This window comes from Macaca nemestrina, chromosome 10, assembly GCF_043159975.1.
Source record: "Macaca nemestrina isolate mMacNem1 chromosome 10, mMacNem.hap1, whole genome shotgun sequence".
NCBI lineage: Eukaryota > Metazoa > Chordata > Mammalia > Primates > Cercopithecidae > Macaca > Macaca nemestrina.
In genome coordinates this window covers 80,385,593-80,403,787 of record NC_092134.1, presented here as the reverse complement: position 1 = coordinate 80,403,787, position 18,195 = coordinate 80,385,593, and the positions used below count along the sequence as shown (strand labels likewise).

Below are 18,195 nucleotides of genomic sequence, written 5' to 3'. Positions count from 1 at the left end.
GAACATATGATTCCCATCCCTGGCCCAACGCTGGTCTAGATCACCCCACGAGCAAGCTGCCCTCGGCTGCCCCCGCCCAGCAGTCCTGTTCCTAGCCCTGTGGACTGGAAAGGCTCCTGGTTCCGGCCATACTGATAAATACGGAAACTCCATCTTTATTGGCTGTATAAACATCTCTGGTCTGTACATACATTTCATACATCATAGGGCAGGAAGCGAGGGCCAAAGGGAGGCCCAGCAGCACAACAGCTCACCCGCTTTCCCCCCAGCCCTACCCGCTCTGTGCAAACCAAGACCAACAGCTCCTGCTCCCTCTTCCTCCATGGAGAAGTCACTGTTATGGGGAGGGGGTCAGGGGTTGAGGGATTAGGAAATAGAGGGCTCGGTGGGGACGACACATGTAAGTGCTAGAATCAAACACGGAAGCGAAACAGGCAACTGGCACAAGCAGCAAGCTGAGGCATGGGACGGGGCAGGAAAAGGGGAGGGAGAGGCCACGCTGCCCCTCTGGGCTTGCTCGGCTGAGGCTCTGGGGTGTTGCCCTCACGCTGACAGGGAGACAGGCCCCAGAGCCTCAGCCCCAGTACCTGGGAGTTAGGGACATGGGTGGCACTGGCAAAGAAAGGATGGAAGGGGAAAAGGAGCGAAGGTCCTAGTGCCCTGTCACCTCACAGCCCCTCTCTCTTAAACATGCAACAGGCACCCACCTATGTGGGTCCAGGTATGGGGAGCCAGAGATGCAGATTCTCTGTGGTGCCTGAGCAGGCTGGGGTGGGGAGCCAGCTCTCAAGGGAAAGAATGCAGAGCCTAGAGGAGTCTTCTGGGGCAGCAGCTAGTGAAAGGACAGAGATGACCAAAGAGAGGTCCCCTGGCCCTGCCAGGGGTATGACAGCAGCAACTGGTTCACACAACCAGGAAAGAAAACAAGAAAGAGGAATTCAAGGAGAAATACCATGGTGAGTAGGGGAGGGGGCTGTCTACTCCACCCTCTACAAAGCATCATGCCTAAATAGCAGCTGAGATAGGGTGCTCACGCTTCTCCACCCACATGGGGCCAGTGAAGGAAAGGGGGATCCAGAAGCCCACCGACCGAAGCGAGTGGGACCACCCACATCCCAACACCATTCTTTGGATCCATTCCTGTCCAACCAGGGACTCAGGCCCAGGGACTGACAACAGTGGCAGCACCAGGTCAGAAACGTGGGCACAGAGAAGCGTGACGGGCCTGAGCCAGTGGGGGCAGAGTGACTACACACCTCCAGGGGCCTGCTGGGTAAATGAATCCTCTGGGAAGTCAGGAACTGGGTGCCTGGCCCAGCAGAGGGTGGGCAGGGAGAAGAAGCAGGTCTGGAGGGGAGGCCCTAGCCACTCAAGGGGTGCAGATCTACTTTGACTTTCTCCCCGCAGCTCAGCATTCCAATGGTGGGGAAGAAGCCTCCAGAAGGAACAACAGCATCCTTTTTCCCAATGATCTTGCCATTCCGAGTGAAGAAAACCTGGGGAGGAGGTGGGGAGAGGAATGGAGCAAGCAGGCTGTGGCCTCTTCCCTGAGGATGCTGGAGCTCCACAGGCCTGAACCCCAATCACCCCAACTTGCAGCGGGGCTGGAGAGGGACAGTTAAGGTGATATGGGAAGTGACCACCAGAGGGCATGCTGAGGCTAGAAAACAGCCTCCCAAGACTGTCTCCCCATCTCAGCAGCCCCTGGAGCTTGGAACAGCCCTTGGGCAGCGCCAGAGCTTCCCGTCTTTCCCACCCTGGTTGTGAGTTCTACTCCCCACTAATACCCACCCTTTGCCCAGACCCAAGAACCCTGGTCCCACCCCAAACTCTCCCTACTCACCACCACCTTCCTGCCCTCATGCTCCGGCTCTATCTCTTCCCCATCCTCTTCCTCTTCCTCTTCCTCCTCTTCCTCTTCCCCTTCCTGGTGCAGGTACATGACATTCCGCACATTCCGGACAGCCCGGGCAGTCGGAGACAGGATCACTGTGTCACAACTGTCATCACTGTCCCCTGGGGGACCAGGAAACCTGAGCTCCTGTGGTGCCTTTCCACCCTCAGCCCCAAGCAGCCTGGTTGGCCACCCCCACCCCACTTACCCTCACTGTCCAAAATGTAGTCCCGGGGGAACATGATTCCACAGCCCATGATGTCCCCTTTGTAACAGCGTGGCCCAAAGGGGTCCCCCACACCGCTGCCATGGAAGATCTTCCCATCGTCTGTTGGGGGGAGGGGAGAGGACACACACTTGAGGAAGGAGAGCTGACAACACACCCCCAGAGCGGCCCCATGAAGCTGAACACTTCCCATCCCTCAGAGGAAGGGAAGGGTCAGGGCGGAAACAAAGATGGAGAGAAAGGCCGGGCGCAGTGGCTCACGCCTGGAATCCCAGGACTTTGGGAGGCCGAGGCGGGTGGATCACCTGAAGTCGGGAATTTGAGACCAGTATGGCCAGCATGACGAAACATCTCTACTAAAAATACAAAAATTAGCCAGGCGTGGTGGCACTCATCTGTAATCCCACCTACTTGGGAGGCTGAGGTGGGAGCATCACTTGAGCCTGGGAGGCAGAGGTTGCAGTGAGCCAAGATCGTGCCACTGCACTCCAGTCTAGGCAACAGAGTGAGACTCCGTCTCAAAAAAAAAAAAGAAAAAAGAAAAAGATGGAGAGAGAGATGTGGGAAGGGGGCACCAAAAAAATAAAGAGATGTAGTATCAGCCAGGCGCAGTGGCTCACGCCTGTAATCCCAGCACTTTGGGAGGCCGAGGCGGGTGGATTACAAGGTCAGGAGATCGAGACCATCCTGGCTAAAACAGTGAAACTCCGTCTCTACTAAAAATACGAAAAATTAGCTGGGCCTGGTGGCGGGTGCCTGTAGTCCCAGCTACTCAGGAGGCTGAGGCAGGAGAATGGCGTGAACCCGGGAGGCAGAGCTTGTAGTGAGCCAAGATTGCGCCACTGCACTCCAGCCTGGGCGAGAGTGCGAGACTCCATCTCAAAAAAAAAAAAAAAAAAAAAAAGAGACGTAGTATCCATCTGCTCAAGGGGGTAAGGGGGAAACCCTTAGGAAAGGAGTCAGAGGAGGGGGCCCTAGGAAAGGAATGAACACCCAAGGAGGGCAGGCAAGGGGAGGTGAGTCGGGGAACTCTGGGCTCAGTTTTCTTCTAAAGAAAGCCCTAAAGTCCTAAAGGAAACCAAGCAGCAAAAAATAAAAATAAATCAAGAAAATGAGGATCTGCAGGAAGGGCACAGAGGGGACCAGCTCAGCGGCCTGGAATGTCCCTCTGGGCCCAGATCTCCCTCTCCTGTCCTGCTCCCCCGGTTTCCAGAGCTGGGAGGAAAACACAGATGGGAGGAAGCACTAGCGATTTGGGAAGGGGAGGTCAGCCAGCAGCAGGGCAAAGAGCGAGGCCATTTGTGAGGGGCCATGAGAGGGGAAAGTGGATATCCCTATGCCTCCACATCTCCCACCATCCCACCTTTCCCAGGCAGCCCACTATTCACCTGCATGATAAGCCACAGACCCTCTGCTCCAGCCAGGGTGCCTGTTCTTGGGATAGTCCTGCATCCAGAAGAAAAAAGAAAATGTATGGTCCCACGTATAAACAAGAAGACAGGAGAGAGTGGCGAGTGGCATCTGAACCTCTGGAACAGGCCATGACCCAGACAGTGCCAACCCCGCACACTCTCATACCCTGCAGGCACTGGGGCTTCAGGGGAACCAGGGAGGGTGAGGAAAGTGTTAGTTAAGCTTTTAAGGCCAGAGCCATGGCATGTCCCACCCCCACCTCCCAGGCCTTAGTGTGTGGTGCAGTCACGACCTGTCTCAGGTCCTTGGTCACATGGGGTGTGTACTCTTACACAGCTGACACATACAACTGTGTTCCATCTCAGCTAACACCCTCCCTCCAAAGTCTGGGCTCCCCTGGTTTCTTCTAAGAGCTTCCTGGCACTGCCCCAACAGCCCCAGACCTGAGCAGCTCCATGGGCAAAAAAGTTTAGCCCTTGTGCCCACCTTCCGTGCCAGCCCCAGGGCAATGTAGCATTTCTCTCCAGGGTCCACGATCTCCACCTCGAAGTAGTGGCTGCGGGTGCTGAGTGGGTGCCGGGCCTGGGCCAGCCCCACATCCACGATGCTTTTGCCCTTCCCTAAGTACTCCAGCAGCTGTGGGGGAAAAGCCAGACAGGGGTCAGGAGACAGGCTGACACCCACCCTGGAAACCTGGGCCCAAGACAGTCTGGGTCCCACTTTCCCAGGTTTGACAAAAACTTCTGGCTAAAAGGGAAAGAATCCTAGAGATACAATGTGGCTCCAAAGTTCTAGGCCAGCATGGAAGAGCAGGATGGGGTGGGAGGCAAAGGGGAGAGCATGAGCAGGGGGAGCCCCTTGCTGAATGCCCACCTCCCCGCGACGCTTTCTGGGAGGCCAGGGAAAGAGGCACAGCTGGGGGGGTGGCACACCAGGGGGCTCTAGATAACATCCTCATCCCGGTGAAGAACCCTGCAGCCTTTCCTGCTGGGAAAGGTCCACCCAGGGTCCCGAACACAGGGGAAAGGAGAAGCAAGACTAGGCTGAGAGGAAACTTGATGACTTTCTCAGCGGGCCTAATGAGGACAGGGAGGATGCAGAAGTTAGGTGCCAACCCCAGATATTCAGAGGAAGGGGGTGAGTGCAGAAGCCAATTCTGCCTGGGATGGGCCTGACATAATTTCTCAAGGTCCTTGTTTTACTTGGCTGTGAACACAGCTGTTCTTAGCTGGGTCAGGGAGGTGCTGAGGGGAGCCCAGGGACCCAGAATGCCCAGCTCTACTCCCTCATTTCATGTGAGGGAGGGGAGAGGTCAAAATGAAGACAGAGGCAGGCTTAGCTGTTCCCAGCCCCTCATTGCTCATTCAAGCTGGAGTAGGGGCAAGGAGGTAGGAGAGGGGAGATGACTGATGGGTTCTTGGGACTCTTCAGTCCCACAATGGTCCTGCCTGGGCACGACGGGGCGGCAACCCCCAATCTGGGAGGATTTATTTGTCAGTTGTCATGGTAATAGTGGGGCGATGACTCAACCCCATCCCCTTTCCCCCACCCTCAGCCTCACCTGGGATTTCTTAATCTCCTTTTAATTAGCCCAACTGCCCCTCAAGACTTTCTTCTACCCTCCCGCCCCTGCAGCCCTGAAGGAAACATGCTGCCTGGGGACCTCCTCCATGTCTCCCTGGCAAGCTTTGGGACGCTGGCCTCTCACCTCTCACAGATTCCTGCCTGAACAGGAAAGGAATTATGCCCACCTGCACCAGCACAGAAGCCTGTGTGTGTCTCCAGCAGAGGCTGTTCCTGCATCCCCACTCCCAGCCTCAGATGGCCGGCTGCTTAGCTCAGGTGCTTAGAGTAGGGTGCTACTAACCCCTTCTGAGAGTAGGACTAGAGGGGCTTGGTGCCCTTCTCAGCCCTGGATCCCCAAAGCCCCACCACCTCAAGTCCATCCTTCCCTCCTCCAAAGATAACTGGGGATGGATGAGGGGGAAAGCAGCATGCACGGGAGACCACCTAAGCCCATCCCCAAGGCCACACTGTTTGAATTCTGTTCATGGTGTATTTTCTGCTCAGCCTGGGTTCCTCCTCTGCCTCTCTCCCCAGCAAGCCAGGAGGGGTGTGGCTTGATCCACATTAACTAGTTTAGACTCCACCCAGGCAGAGCAGCCCCCATCCCACCCTCTCCACCCAGCATTGCAGAACTGGGTGGGGGACCCCACAGCTGCCTTTGACCCATTCTATCCAACTGGCCTCGGTGTAGGAAACACAGTGTTCTCCATTTCCAGAGCCAAAAGACAGCTGATCCAGATCCTGATCCTTGGGAAATACCCGCCCAGCCCTTCCCTTTGCCTCAGCTCAGAAGAGGGTAGCTGCTGCATTTCTGTCTCCGGATAGGGTGGAGGTGCTTTCTCACGCTAAAGGCCAGGACAGACTACCCCAACATGGGTCTCTAAAACCCACTCTCCACCTGCCAACCGCAGAGCACTTCAGACAGAATGCTGATGTCCTGGACAACTAGGTACCTGTGCAGTGTACAGGAGAGCCTTGTACAGCGTGCCCTCTTCAGAGGGGGCAGCCCAGCCCTCACAGTGAAAGCCATCAGAAACCTCCTGATCCACTCTCCTGCTCCTGGACAAAGTTCCCCCGACCCCTCCTGAGCCTTCCCAGAGAACTCAGAGGGGTGGAAGTGGGGGGAATATTTGGCCTCCCTGACAGATTCTTTCTTGAATACATTCCTCTGCCTCCTTGGGAGCTGTTGGGAACCTAGAGGAGGAGTTAAGGTTAACCCTTAGAGTCTGAACTGTTAGGATCTTGATGCTGGTGCCTCAATCTGTGCCTCAGAATCCAACAGACCTGGGTTCAAATCCTAACTCCTATTACTTAACAGCTGCTAACCTCAGGCAAATGACATTCACCTCCTTAAGCCTTGGTTTCTTCAACAGTAAAATCAGAATAAAATTACCTGGATTTCCAAAAACAGGGGAAGACTTAATGAATGACCAATACACATTGCTGCCTCTCCCCAAATCAGGAAATGGGGTTACACTGGAACTGCCAATCACAAACAAGGAAATGATCTTTCATCTTAGCCATTACTTCCAACTACAATGGTCCCTTAGGCCAACCAGGACGATGACCACTCCCCAGACAACTCTACCCTACGTGTCCTCCTCTCAAACAATGTCCAATCAACAGAAATGTTTCTCTGCATTTTTGGTGGGGGAAGAGGAAGCCCTTTCTTTGGGTGTCCCCCCAGTACACACACACCACCAAAGCCCCAAGAAGCCAAAGAGGTGACTCAGTGCCACAGAGTGGCGGCTGCAGACCAGAGTGTGGACAGTCTCGTGCACTCCACACCCTCCCTCTACCAGTAGCACCTTCCCAGCCTCTTCTCCCCTGCTGGTATCCGCCCTCCTCCCCTTGCCAGCAGAGACCCTAAATCCTCTTGACAGGAGCAACAAAGGGCTCAGTGCCCTGAGGGCCCACAAGCAACTGAAACAGGAACCAAGTACACACTCTCCACTGGCCAGCTCAGGCCCCAACACGGCCTCCCTCTGGGCTGGGTCTGGGGAGGACCCCTGGAAGGGTGGGGCCTCATTCACCACCCTGTGTATACCAAAGCTGTTGCCCCTGTCACTAAGGAGTTGTCAGAGGAGCTGTGAACAGGGCACAAACACAGAATGAGTTTAATCCCCCAGCTGTTACCTACCGCCCCCAGCTCCCCTCCACCACATTACCTCACTTTGCGAGGCCTGGGGGCAGGGATGAGGCAAGAGGCAACACTCCCACCCCTGAGCAAGTGCCCCAGCAATTCCTCAACCCCCTCAGAGCTCTGGGGGGATGGCCTCTTTAGGAGGGGAAACAGGCCACAGGAGGCAGGGGAAGAATTCCACTCAAGAAAGAGCCAGGTCTGTCTGTATCCAAAGACTCAAATCTAACAAATGTTGAGGCCCAGTGCAGTGGCTCATGCCTCTAATCCCAGCAATTTGGGAGGTCAAGGTGGGAGGATCCCTTGAGCCTGGGAGGTGGAGGCTGAAGTGAGCCAGCACTCCAGTCTGGGTGACAGAGTGAGAGCCTGTCTTAAAAAAAAAAAAAAAAAAAAAGGGAAAGGTGGCATGACTGGAAGAAGGCACGTGTCCCTCAGGAGGTTCATGCCCAAGTCAGCCCCAGAGGAACGGGTGCCCCAGGAGTAGTGCTCCCACCCTGCCACCTGGCCCAAGTTAGGGTGAGGGTCTGAGAGAAGGGCCCAATTCAACAGCTTATGTCTAAAAAAGAAAAAAAGCTCCTAAATAAGTGGCCTGAAGGTGTTGGGGGGAGGGTGGGGAGGAAGGAAGGCTATTTATAAATGTCTACAGGATTCTGCATCAATTAGAAAAGATTGCCTGGGAGGAGCTTAGAGCAGAGTGGGGACAGGTCCAGGCAGAGAAAGGATGCCAGGAAAAAACTCTTGAGGAGAGGTCAGAGATGAGAGCTGGAACATCGCCCTGGCTCAGCCCCAAGTTTAACTCTAGATACTGTCAGAATGATGGTAGATTGAGGGAAAAAAAGGAGACATGAGAGTCACGGAGTGGGCATCTGAGGTCTCTCAGTTCTCGGTCGCTGCAGTCTGGGACCCTGATGCCAGAAGGGGGTGCAGAGTGTCAGAAGCAGCAGAAGGGCACACTTCCTGTCATTTTTCCTGAGTTCCACTCTACCAGGGGGAGGCCTGGCTCCTAATCCACTCCCACCCCCCACTGCTTCTGTTTTGTTATAAAAGACTGAGTTGAAAACAGCCTGAGTTGGGGTGGAAAGGCCAGAGGGTGGAGAAAAAGGCCAGGCCAGGAACAAGGGGGTAGCAGAGGGACAATTCAAAGTGGGAGGGCTGAGCAGCCCACTAGAGGTCAGGGCCAGATCCTGGACTTGGCGTCCCTTCACTCCCAATGCAGCACAGTGTATTGAGGCCAATAGGAAGAATTTCCCTTTCTCAAGGTTCATGAATTTTCCAACAAAACTTAAAATCCAGGGAGGAAGAATTTGCCTTTCTCAAGCTCCACATGCTTCCCAACGAAGCTTAAAATCCATACTAAAGCAGGTATGAGGAAAAGATAAATGAAGCAAGCTTTGGAGGTGCAAGGATGCTCACTGAATCTTTATCTGCCTCCATTCTAATCCTCTATCAAATGCAGGGATAAGACAACAGAGACTGACACTGACGCTTCCGCAAAAAAGATGGCTAAGAACCTTCCACCACATGTGTGGGACTTCTGACCACACCTGCCCCACAACACTTTGAATGAAAAGCCTGGGCCAGCTAAGCTGGGATCAAGCCAAGAGGGGGATCCAGGCATTTTGCCTCCAGATCAGCCCCCAGCCCCTCAAAGGCAGGTGTGCAGGGCTGTAGAAGACACCAGAAGCTGAAGGAACCAAAAAAGGCAAAGCAGAACTGCTTGTTCCCAGGGTCAAACTATGAACCTGAGTTCCCCAAAGAGGAGGAAGTGAAGAAAAGGGAATACGTGCTAAAGAAAACACAGATCTGGACTCAAGGACTCATGTCAAGAGCCTGGGCTATCCTGCCGAACCCCACACAGACACTGTCCCAACTCCCCATTCCCAGCAATTCAGACATGACCATGCGCCCACAGGTGTTCTGCCCAGCCTCCTCCGACCCAGCCCCTCCCACCCTCCCACCCGCTACTTACAGTCCCACAGACTCTGACATCATGTAGCCGGCCCCATTCGTCCTCGTAACTGTCCACCATCATGACGCTGTCGTCCTCACGGCCCAGCTCAGCGTTGAGGTGCAGCCGCACCTCCTCACCCAGGGAGTGCATGCCCACTGCTGGGAACAGTCCATCTGGGGACATGGGCATGATGGTAGAGCCCACCTGCAGCGGGGGGAAAGAGGGAGCTGCCGCCTGGCCTGCTTTTCCATAGCTCACCTAATTCTTACAAGGGTACTTTTAAGATGATGCACCAATAATTATCGCACACACTGACAGATTAAAAAAAAAAAAAAAAGCAACCCAGAGGTGCAGAAAAGTTTACAAATGTGCTAAGTACTCCTGGCTAAGCAAGGTATCTACAGAGCTAGAAGACAAACACAAGTCTCCTGACTTGCTGCCAAATACTTTCAGTACGTGTGCTGGATAGGAGAGTGCCAAGGTGCAGATGCTAAAGGCAGCAGGACCCCTTGGCCAAGGCCTGAGAAACCAGTTTCCCAATGTGGGAGATGGAATTGGATAGAAGGGAGAGAGCTGAGTGTCTCTCTCTTCTATTGGCTCCTGTCCCATCTCCTCACCACACATAGTCTCTCTATGAAGAGGATAGTGAAAGAGATGTGAAACAAGGAAAACAGGACACAGAAAGGACATATCCCCAAAAGCACTCAAGTCAAAACCCAAAGAGGACCTCCAGCTCACATGGCCAGGCCATAATCTTCCCCTCTCTTTTATCTGCTCAAAACCTTCCCCCAAATCACCTAATTCTGTTCCCCACAATTCCTGCTCATCCTCTGCTCCACTAACTTGCCTCTCTCTGCCTGCCATCTGGGCAATGTCCCAGCTTCCTCTGGCCATGGGAAGTATCTTCTCTTACACACAGGAGACTTCAGGAGAATCTGAGGCTGGACTGGAGGAGATGGGAACTCAGTGCAAGGGTCCCTGGGCAAGCCCCAACCAGCAGGCTTTTCCTAATCACTCCCCACAAATCCTTCGGCAGATTTCAGCCACATAAATCCCACCCACGATTTCCCACTCACCCGCTTCCCATTTTTGGTGAAGAAGATCTGGGCAGTCTGCACATCAAACGACACAGGCTCAATGCCACAGCCAATCCGGTCCCCGGAGTTGCACTTTGACCCAAACTGGCGGCCCTTGGCTCGGCCATTGTACAGCCTGCAGACAGAATAGTACAGACACAGGACCCGAGCCTGGCCTCCCAACTTCTCCCCAGCACTGACACCAGAGGCCTCATCCTCATCTTGCTGCTCCTGGTCACTCTGTGATGGTACCCACTTATGTCCTGGCATGAGCATCACCCTCCTCTAGTCTGTAAGCCTTCAAGGGTAGCTGCCAGGCCACTTCCCCGTCCTGCCCAGAAAAGTCTATGAAACACCGAATGGGAAAAGCCAGCCCAACGTAGTTCTTCAGATCTAAGATTCCCAAATTCATAGGAAAAGGGCCAGGTTGCACAGGAGGCAACTCACTTGCCATCATCAGCATGGTAGGCTACAGAGTCAGGCAACCAGCCAGGCTGGTGATCCAAGCTGTAGTACTGAGGGACCAGCCCCACAGCAATGGTGCCCCGGACTCCACTGTCCACAATAGACACCTGGAGAGAAGAGAGCAGGGCACAGTCAGCAGGGCTGGAAAATGGGATGAATTGCTGGGGGTGGGGGAAGGGGACTTAGAGATTAAAGGGGGCTGAGGCTCAAAGAGAAAAAGGACATGGGAATCAGGAAAAAAGATAAGATACTCAGATGGGGGAACTGGTGAGAGTGGGTGCCTGTTTCACTTAGAAAATTACTCCCAAGCGGCCGGGCGCGGTGGCTCAAGCCTGTAATCCCAGCACTTTGGGAGGCCGAGGCAGGTGGATCACAAGGTCAGGAGATCGAGACCATCCTGGCTAACACGGTGAAACCCCGTCTCTACTAAAAAATACAAAAAACTAGCCGGGCGAGGTGGCGGGCGCCTGTAGTCCCAGCTACTCGGGAGGCTGAGGCAGGAGAATGGCGTGAACCCGGGAGGCGGAGGCTGCAGTGAGCTGAGATCCGGCCACTGCACTCCAGCCTGGGTGACAGAGCAAGACTCCGTCTCAAAAAAAAAAAAAAAAAAAGAAAATTACTCCCAAGCTTTGGAGAAAGATAGGACTCACGTCCCTGTATGGTGGGTTTGGGTTAGGGGACATGAGTCAAGGTCTGGGATATGGGTCAAAGTGTACCTAGGTAAGGGGCAGGAGAGCAGAAGGGACAGGGTGACAGGTCTCCAGGGCACCTATCTCTCAAATGAGGGGCCGTGCTATCCTGCACCTATTTCCCAGCCAACAGGACAGCCCTGATGGAAAATTAAAAGGCCCAGGTCATACATCTAGTAAAGGAGCTCCTTGGGGCTTAATGATCTCACCCCTGGGCTCATCCCCTGCTCTGCCCAACCACTGCCTTGATCACCTCAAAATAATTGCTGTCCTTGGTCAGGGGTCGAGAAGCCACGTAGCAGCCAACTTCACCAGAGTTTCCATGGTAACTGAAGGAGGAATGAGGGGGAAATTCCATTAACAGCCTAGCCCAAGAGTAGGGGGAGGGCCTCAGCATCTCCCACCCTTACCCTGCAAGGGCCAGCACACAGGAGAATCCATCAGGCCGCACTTCAGTACATCGGCAGACATCATAACCAGATACTTAAGGTCACCTCACCCTACTTCTCTCACAGTCTCCAGCTGGAATCCAACCCATACCAGACCAGTGCAAGCCTGGTTTCTTCATTTCCAGGAGGAAAAGAACGTAGAGCCTCCTTTACTTGCCTAAGAGAGGTCTCACAACCCTGTTTAACCTCAATCTCTCGTGCTGCAGCTTCGGCCCTTTTCCTCTAGCTCTGTCCTCAGTGGAGCTGGAGAATGGCTGGTCTCTATCCTCTTTACCAAAGCCCTTCATCAACTGGAAGACAGTGATTCAGTTCCCATTCCTCAGCTTTCTTGCCTCTAGTTAAACAGCACTACTTTCTTCCCTCTTCAGTGGAACTTTGTGAGAGCATGGGCTCAGAAGGAGTCAGGGAAGGGGTTCAAGCCAGAAAAGAGGGAGGAAACACACACACAAGCCAAGGGGCTGGAAATACAGGAGTTGGTGTACAGGGTACACTATACAATGGCCCTTCCCCAAATAGGAAATCAACTGCCTTTGAAACAGCCAGTCTTTGCTAGACCCAATCCCTGAGACAGAGGCAGGAGACTCAGGAACCCCACTGGAGTCTTAACAAAGCGCCTGCGAAGCTCCTGAGACCCCAGCAGCCTCCTGTGTCTGACATGATCCCTTCCCCTACCCAGCTGGATCCCCTCCTTGCTGGATGAGGACAGAGCCACCCAGTGACAGAGGCAGAGGTGAGTGCAGGGTGAGGCAGCACACACTGCTTCACTCAGAAAGGCCTCTGGGCGGGTGGATCACTTGAGGTCAGGAGTTCGAGACTTGCCTGGCCGACATGGTGAAACCCTGTCTCTACAAAAATTACAAAAATATTAGCCGTATGTGGTGGTACACACCTGTAATCCCAGCTACTTGGGAGGCTGAGGCAGGAGAATTGCTTGAACCCATGAGGCGGAGGTTGCAGTGAGCCAAGATCACGCCACTGCACTGCAGCCTGGGTGACAGAGTGAGATTCTGTCTTAACAAAAAAAAAAAGAAAAAGAAAAGCCTCTGGAGTCAAGGGCATCCCCCTTTCCCTGTGCACAGTCCCCTTCTCTGGGGAAAAAAAAAAAATCCCTTTCCTCTCTAAGATCTGGAACAGAGAAGAAAATGTGGAAGCACTCCCCTAAACTCACCTTAAAGTATCTCCATCTACAAGGATATGTTTGAACCTCTCCTGATACCGGAAAGCTCGGACCTCTCGAATCTCCCGGATCCGCCGGCGCCAATTCAGAAACCGGTAGTGCAGGTTGAGGTCATCCATCTTGTTCATGAGAACAAACCTGCCAAGGGGAGAAGGGGATTGAGGAGAAGGCAGGGCCCTGAGTAAAGCACCTTAGCCTGTGTGACCCAGAATGTAGAGAAGGCACTGGCCTTGAGGCTAGCTGCCCAGATTGACCTCAACAACCCCCATCTTCGTCCTTCCATTCAACAAACATTTACCAAGCTCCTACTATGTGCGCTCTTCTCCATGCTAGTGATGGAGCTGTGAACAAGATGGACAGGATTCCCATTCTCACACGCTGGGAGGTGGACATGACAGGCAATAAACAGACATAATTGCAGCTGAGAAAAGAACAGGGTGATATGATAAAGAATCTGGAGGCAGTGGACAGAGTGGACAGAGGCGGTCTCTCTGAGGAGGTGACATTTGAGTTGAAAAGGAGCACTTTGGGAGGCCGAGACGGGTGGATCACGAGGTCAGGAGATCGAGACCATCCTGGCTAACACGGTGAAACCCCGTCTCTACTAAAAAATACAAAAAACTAGCCAGGCGCGGTGGCGGGCGCCTGTAGTCCCAGCTACTCGGGAGGCTGAGGCAGGAGAATGGCTTGAACCCGGGAGGCGGAGCTTGCAGTGAGCTGAGATCCGGCCACTGCACTCCAGCCTGGGCGGCAGAGCGAGACTCCGTCTCAAAAAAAGGCCGGGCGCGGTGGCTCAAGCCTGTAATCCCAGCACTTTGGGAGGCCGAGACGGGCGGATCACGAGGTCAGGAGATCGAGACCAGCGTGGCTAACACGGTGAAACCCCGTCTCTACTAAAAAATACAAAAAAACTAGCCAGGCGAGGTGGCGGGTGCCTGTAGTCCCAGCTACTCGGGAGGCTGAGGCAGGAGAATGGCCTGAACCCAGGAGGCAGAGCTTGCAGTGAGCTGAGATCCGGCCACTACACTCCAGCCTGGGTGACAGAGCAAGACTCCATCTCAAAAAAAAAAAAAAAAAAAGAAAAGGAGCTAGGCAAGCCAGGCATATTCCAGGCAGGAAGAGCAGCCACAGGTCCTTGGGTGGAAGAGAGCTGGCATGGTAGAGAAACAGAAAGAAGGCATGGACAGCTGGTGTGAAGGGAATATGAGGGAGAATGTACAAGATGAGAACAAGGCAGGAGTCAGATCAAGGCCTTACAGACAATAGTAAGGAGTTTGGATTTTATTCCAAGATGGAAACCTCTAGAGGGTTGTAGCAAGGAAATGCCATGATTGGCCAGGTATGATGGCTCATGCCTGCAATCCCAGCACCTTGGGAGGCTGAGGCGGGAGGATCACTTGAGGCCAGGACTTCCAGACCAGCCGGGGCAACATAGGGAGAGCTTATCTCTACCAAAAATTAAAACAATGAGCCAGGTGTGGCAGTGTGCACCTGTAGTCCCAGCTACTAAAGAGACTGAGGATGGCTTGAGTATGGTAGGTCAAGGCTGCAGTGAGTTCTGATTGCGCCACTACACTCCAGCATGGCTGACAGAGCAAGACCCTGTCTCAAAAAAGAAAAGAAAAAAAAAAAAGCACAATGATCCTGGGCCTGGTGGCTCAAGCCTGTGATCCCAGCACTTTGGGAGGCTGAGGTGGGTGGATCACAAGGTCAGGAGTTGAAGACCAGCCTGACCAACATGGTGAAACCCCGTCTGTACTAAAAATACAAAAAAATCAGCCAGGCGTGGTGGTGCGTGCCTGTAATCCCAGCTACTCAGAAGGCTGAGGTAAGAGAATCGCTTGAACCTGGGAAGTGGAGGTTGCAGTAAGCCGAGATCGTCCTACTGCACTCCAACCTCGGAGACAGGGTGAAACTCCATCTCAAAAAAAAAAAAAAAAAAAAAAAAGGCCACGATCTTAATCAATTCCTAAAGATCATTCCAGCTGCTGGTTGGAGAACTGATCACAAGAGGATCAAGAACAGATGTGGGAAAACAATTCAGAGGTTGTTGCAGCAGTTCGGATGAGAAATGACATCCACTAAGTTGGTAGCAGCGCTGATGGATGGGAGTGGGATGATCCAGGTATTTAAACAACTTTCTTTTTTTTTTGAGACGGAGTCTCGCTCTGTAGCCCAGGCTGGAGTGCAGTGGCCGCGATCTCACCTTGCTGCAAGCTCCGCCTCCTGGGTTTACGCCATTCTCCTGCCTCAGCCTCCCGAGTAGCTGGGACTACAGGCGCCCACCACCTCGCCCGGCTAGTTTTTTGTATTTTTTAGTAGAGACGGGGTTTCACCATGTTAGCCAGGATGGTCTCGATCTTCTGACCTCGTGATCCGCCCGTCTTCGCCTCCCAAAGTGCTGGGATTACAGGCTTGAGCCACCGCGCCCGGCCGTATTTAAACAACTTTCTACATATAAATGAATGAATGATTTTTCCTGGGAGTCAAAAGTGAGAAAGAGGTGAAGTACTCTTCTCTTCCCATTCCCCAAACCCTGGGACAGGGGTTTCTTAAGGCCTGGCATTGCCTTGCACACGGTAGGTGCTTAGTAAGCCTTGGGTGGGCTGAATTTGATCCCAATGCGCAAATTACGACTCTTAATGCAGTAGCTACAACCCACCACGTGGCCCAGAAGAGTAGGCACCTGTGGGACAGACAGCCCTAAGATTCCACTCCCAGGCACTCAGCCTGGGCTCGACCCCAGGTAGATGCTGGTTGCCCAGACCGCACAGCCTTGCCACGGGCGAGTGGCGGCCCTACTGGGCCCCGTCTCCTCCCCGGGCACAGCTTGATCACTGAGATGAGACCCGGGAGCAGCGGGGCCCCAGCCTATCCGTGTGCCTACGCCCAGTCTCCCCAGGCCCTGCACTGGGCCGAGGGTGCGCCGACAGAGGAAGCCCAGTGACCACAGCGCAGGGCCCCGCCCCTGGCCCCGTAGCTCCCGCCCAGGACCCCCGCCTTGCACTTCAGGCTCCGGGGAGATACGAGGCCTACGGGACCCCGCCCCCGATCCCCGCCTACCGGGGCCGCCGCGTCCTCCTCATCCATAGGCCTCTCAGCTCCGCACACAAGCTCTTCGGCCGCCGCCGCCACACACATCCGGGTCCCCGCCTTTCCTTCACTCCTCGAGGCCCGCCCCGTCCCCCACCTAAGCCAATCAGCAACGGCCTCTGACGACGGGCACCTGCAGGAGCCAATCGGAGGGCGTAGGCCGGGTGTGGGGCGCGGCCCGGTGCCCTGGGTACCCAGCTCAGGGCCGGGTTTAGTTAACCCGGCTGTCGCTGGGTTGAGCCAAGGCGACGTGGCAGCGCGGACGCTGCTGGGTGCCTGGGCGCCGCTGTGGCGGACAGGGGGCGGCTCCTGAGCGGCGCCGGGCGGGACGGGACGGGCGGAGAAGGTGGCCAAGCTCGCATAAACCTTGCGAGTATTACGAGTATTATTTGAGCCCTCGTTCCGCGCCGGACTAAAAGCTTTACCGGAATGTCCATTTAATCCATGGTGCAGACTTATGAAATAAATCTTATTATCTCCTTTTTACGGATGGGCCAGAGGCTGGCCTCGATAGCCTGCGCGCTTAACTGTTACTGTATGCTGTATACCCTCCCGAGCTCCGTTTCATGGCACTGCTCGCTCATTATTGGCAAGAACATTCCATTCCAGGAGGAGAGAACTTGGGATGCAGAAGGCACAGTGGCACGAAGCGGCGTTCTGTGGAGGAACACAGGGATTTGGTAGGCTGAAGGAAAGTTAGACTGGGGTCAGAATGTGAAGGGAGGAAGACATAAATATTTATTGAACACCTAATAAAGAGTGTCTATCTGCCATTCTGGGGGATTGGACTCCTACATGAGGACTTCCTTGCTCCCTTCCCATCACCATATCTCTCTTTTCTGGACGGAAAGATTTATAACACTTCATTTATAACACTTATTTATAACACTGGTTTTTTTTTGTTTTTTTGTTTTTGTTTTTGTTTTTGTTTTTTTTGAGATGTAGTCTCACTCCGTCACCCAGGCTGGAGTGCAAGTGGCAGGGTCTCGGCTCACTGCAAGCTCCACCTCCCTGGTTCACACCATTCTCCTGCCTCAGCCTCCCGAATAGCTGTGACTACAGGCGCACACCACCACGCCTGGCTGATTTTTTTTTTATTTTTAGTAGAGATGGGGTTTCACCGTGTTAGCCAGGATGGTCTCGATCTCCTGACCTCGTTAGCCGCCTGCCTTGGCCTCCCAAAATGCTGGGATTACAGGCGTGAACCACTGCGCCCGGCCATTTATAACACTTATTACTGTCTTGCTTTCGTTATTGGAATCACTTGTGTGTGTAGACCCGTCTCTACTAGACTATGAGTTCCTTCAGACACTGAACTATCCTATTCTCATCACACTAGGTACTCTAATGTGGGGAAAGGAAAGAGAGATCAGCCTGTTACTGTGTCTATATAGAAAGGAGTAGACATAAGAGACTCCGTTTTGTTCTGTATTTGAGATGCTGTTAATCTGTGACCTTACCTTTAACCTTGTCCTTGCAAGAGACATGTGCTGCGGTGACTCAAGGTTTAATGGATTTTGGGCTGTGCAGGATGTGTCTTTGTTAAACAAGTGCCTGAAGGCAGCTTGCTGGTTAAAAGTCATCACCATTCTCTTAATTTCAACTACCCAGGGACACCTACACGGCCAAAGGTCGCAAGGACCTCTGCCTAGGAAAGCTAGGTATTGTCCAAGGTTTCTCCTCATGTGATAGGCTGAAGTAATGCTAAAAGGTTTATGGAGATGTTTGCATATGCATCTCAAGGCACAGCATTTTCCTTTAAACTTATTCACGTCACAGAGGTTTTTGTTCATATGTCTTACTGCCGATTTCCTCCCTACAATGATCCTATTGTCCTGCCACTCCCTTATCTTTAAGATGGTAAAGATAATTATCAATAAATACTAAGGGAACTCAGAGACGGGTGCTGGCGTGGGTCCTCTGTTAGCTGAGCGCCAGTCCCCTGGGCCCACTTTCTCTTTCTCTATACTTTGTCTGTGTGTCTCATTTCTTTTCTCAAGTCTCTCGTTCCACCTAACGAGAAACACCCACAGGTGTGGAGGGGCAGGCCACCCCT

The 18,195-nt window shown here is 53.5% G+C and overlaps 1 protein-coding gene across 1 annotated transcript; it reads right to left on the bottom strand.

Moving 5' to 3' along the window:
• Nucleotides 1-135: 135 nt before the first annotated feature.
• Nucleotides 136-16,238, bottom strand: LOC105474295 (SPRY domain containing 3). The gene is made up of 11 exons (XM_011728867.3): nucleotides 16,110-16,238; nucleotides 13,038-13,184; nucleotides 11,674-11,749; nucleotides 10,714-10,838; nucleotides 10,267-10,402; nucleotides 9,209-9,394; nucleotides 4,020-4,169; nucleotides 3,509-3,566; nucleotides 2,103-2,222; nucleotides 1,844-2,016; nucleotides 136-1,496 (listed from the first exon to the last, which is right to left on the bottom strand). The coding sequence occupies exons 1-11, from the start codon at nucleotides 16,130-16,132 to the stop codon at nucleotides 1,362-1,364; spliced, it is 1,329 nt and encodes a 442-aa protein (XP_011727169.1). The 5' UTR covers nucleotides 16,133-16,238; the 3' UTR covers nucleotides 136-1,361.
• Between the last annotated feature and the right edge of the window lie 1,957 nt (nucleotides 16,239-18,195).

What these genes read in the sequence shown, in the direction of transcription:
- LOC105474295 (XM_011728867.3), bottom strand. Translation starts at nt 16,132, where the DNA reads ATGAGGAGGACGCGGCGGCCCCG. An exon ending in TACCATGCTGATGATGGCAA is followed by an intron (nt 10,403 to 10,713) that starts GTGAGTTGCCTC and finishes TTCTGTCTGCAG; the next exon opens with GCTGTACAATGGCCGAGCCA. An exon ending in TCACCAAAAATGGGAAGCGG is followed by an intron (nt 9,395 to 10,266) that starts GTGAGTGGGAAA and finishes CCCCCGCTGCAG; the next exon opens with GTGGGCTCTACCATCATGCC.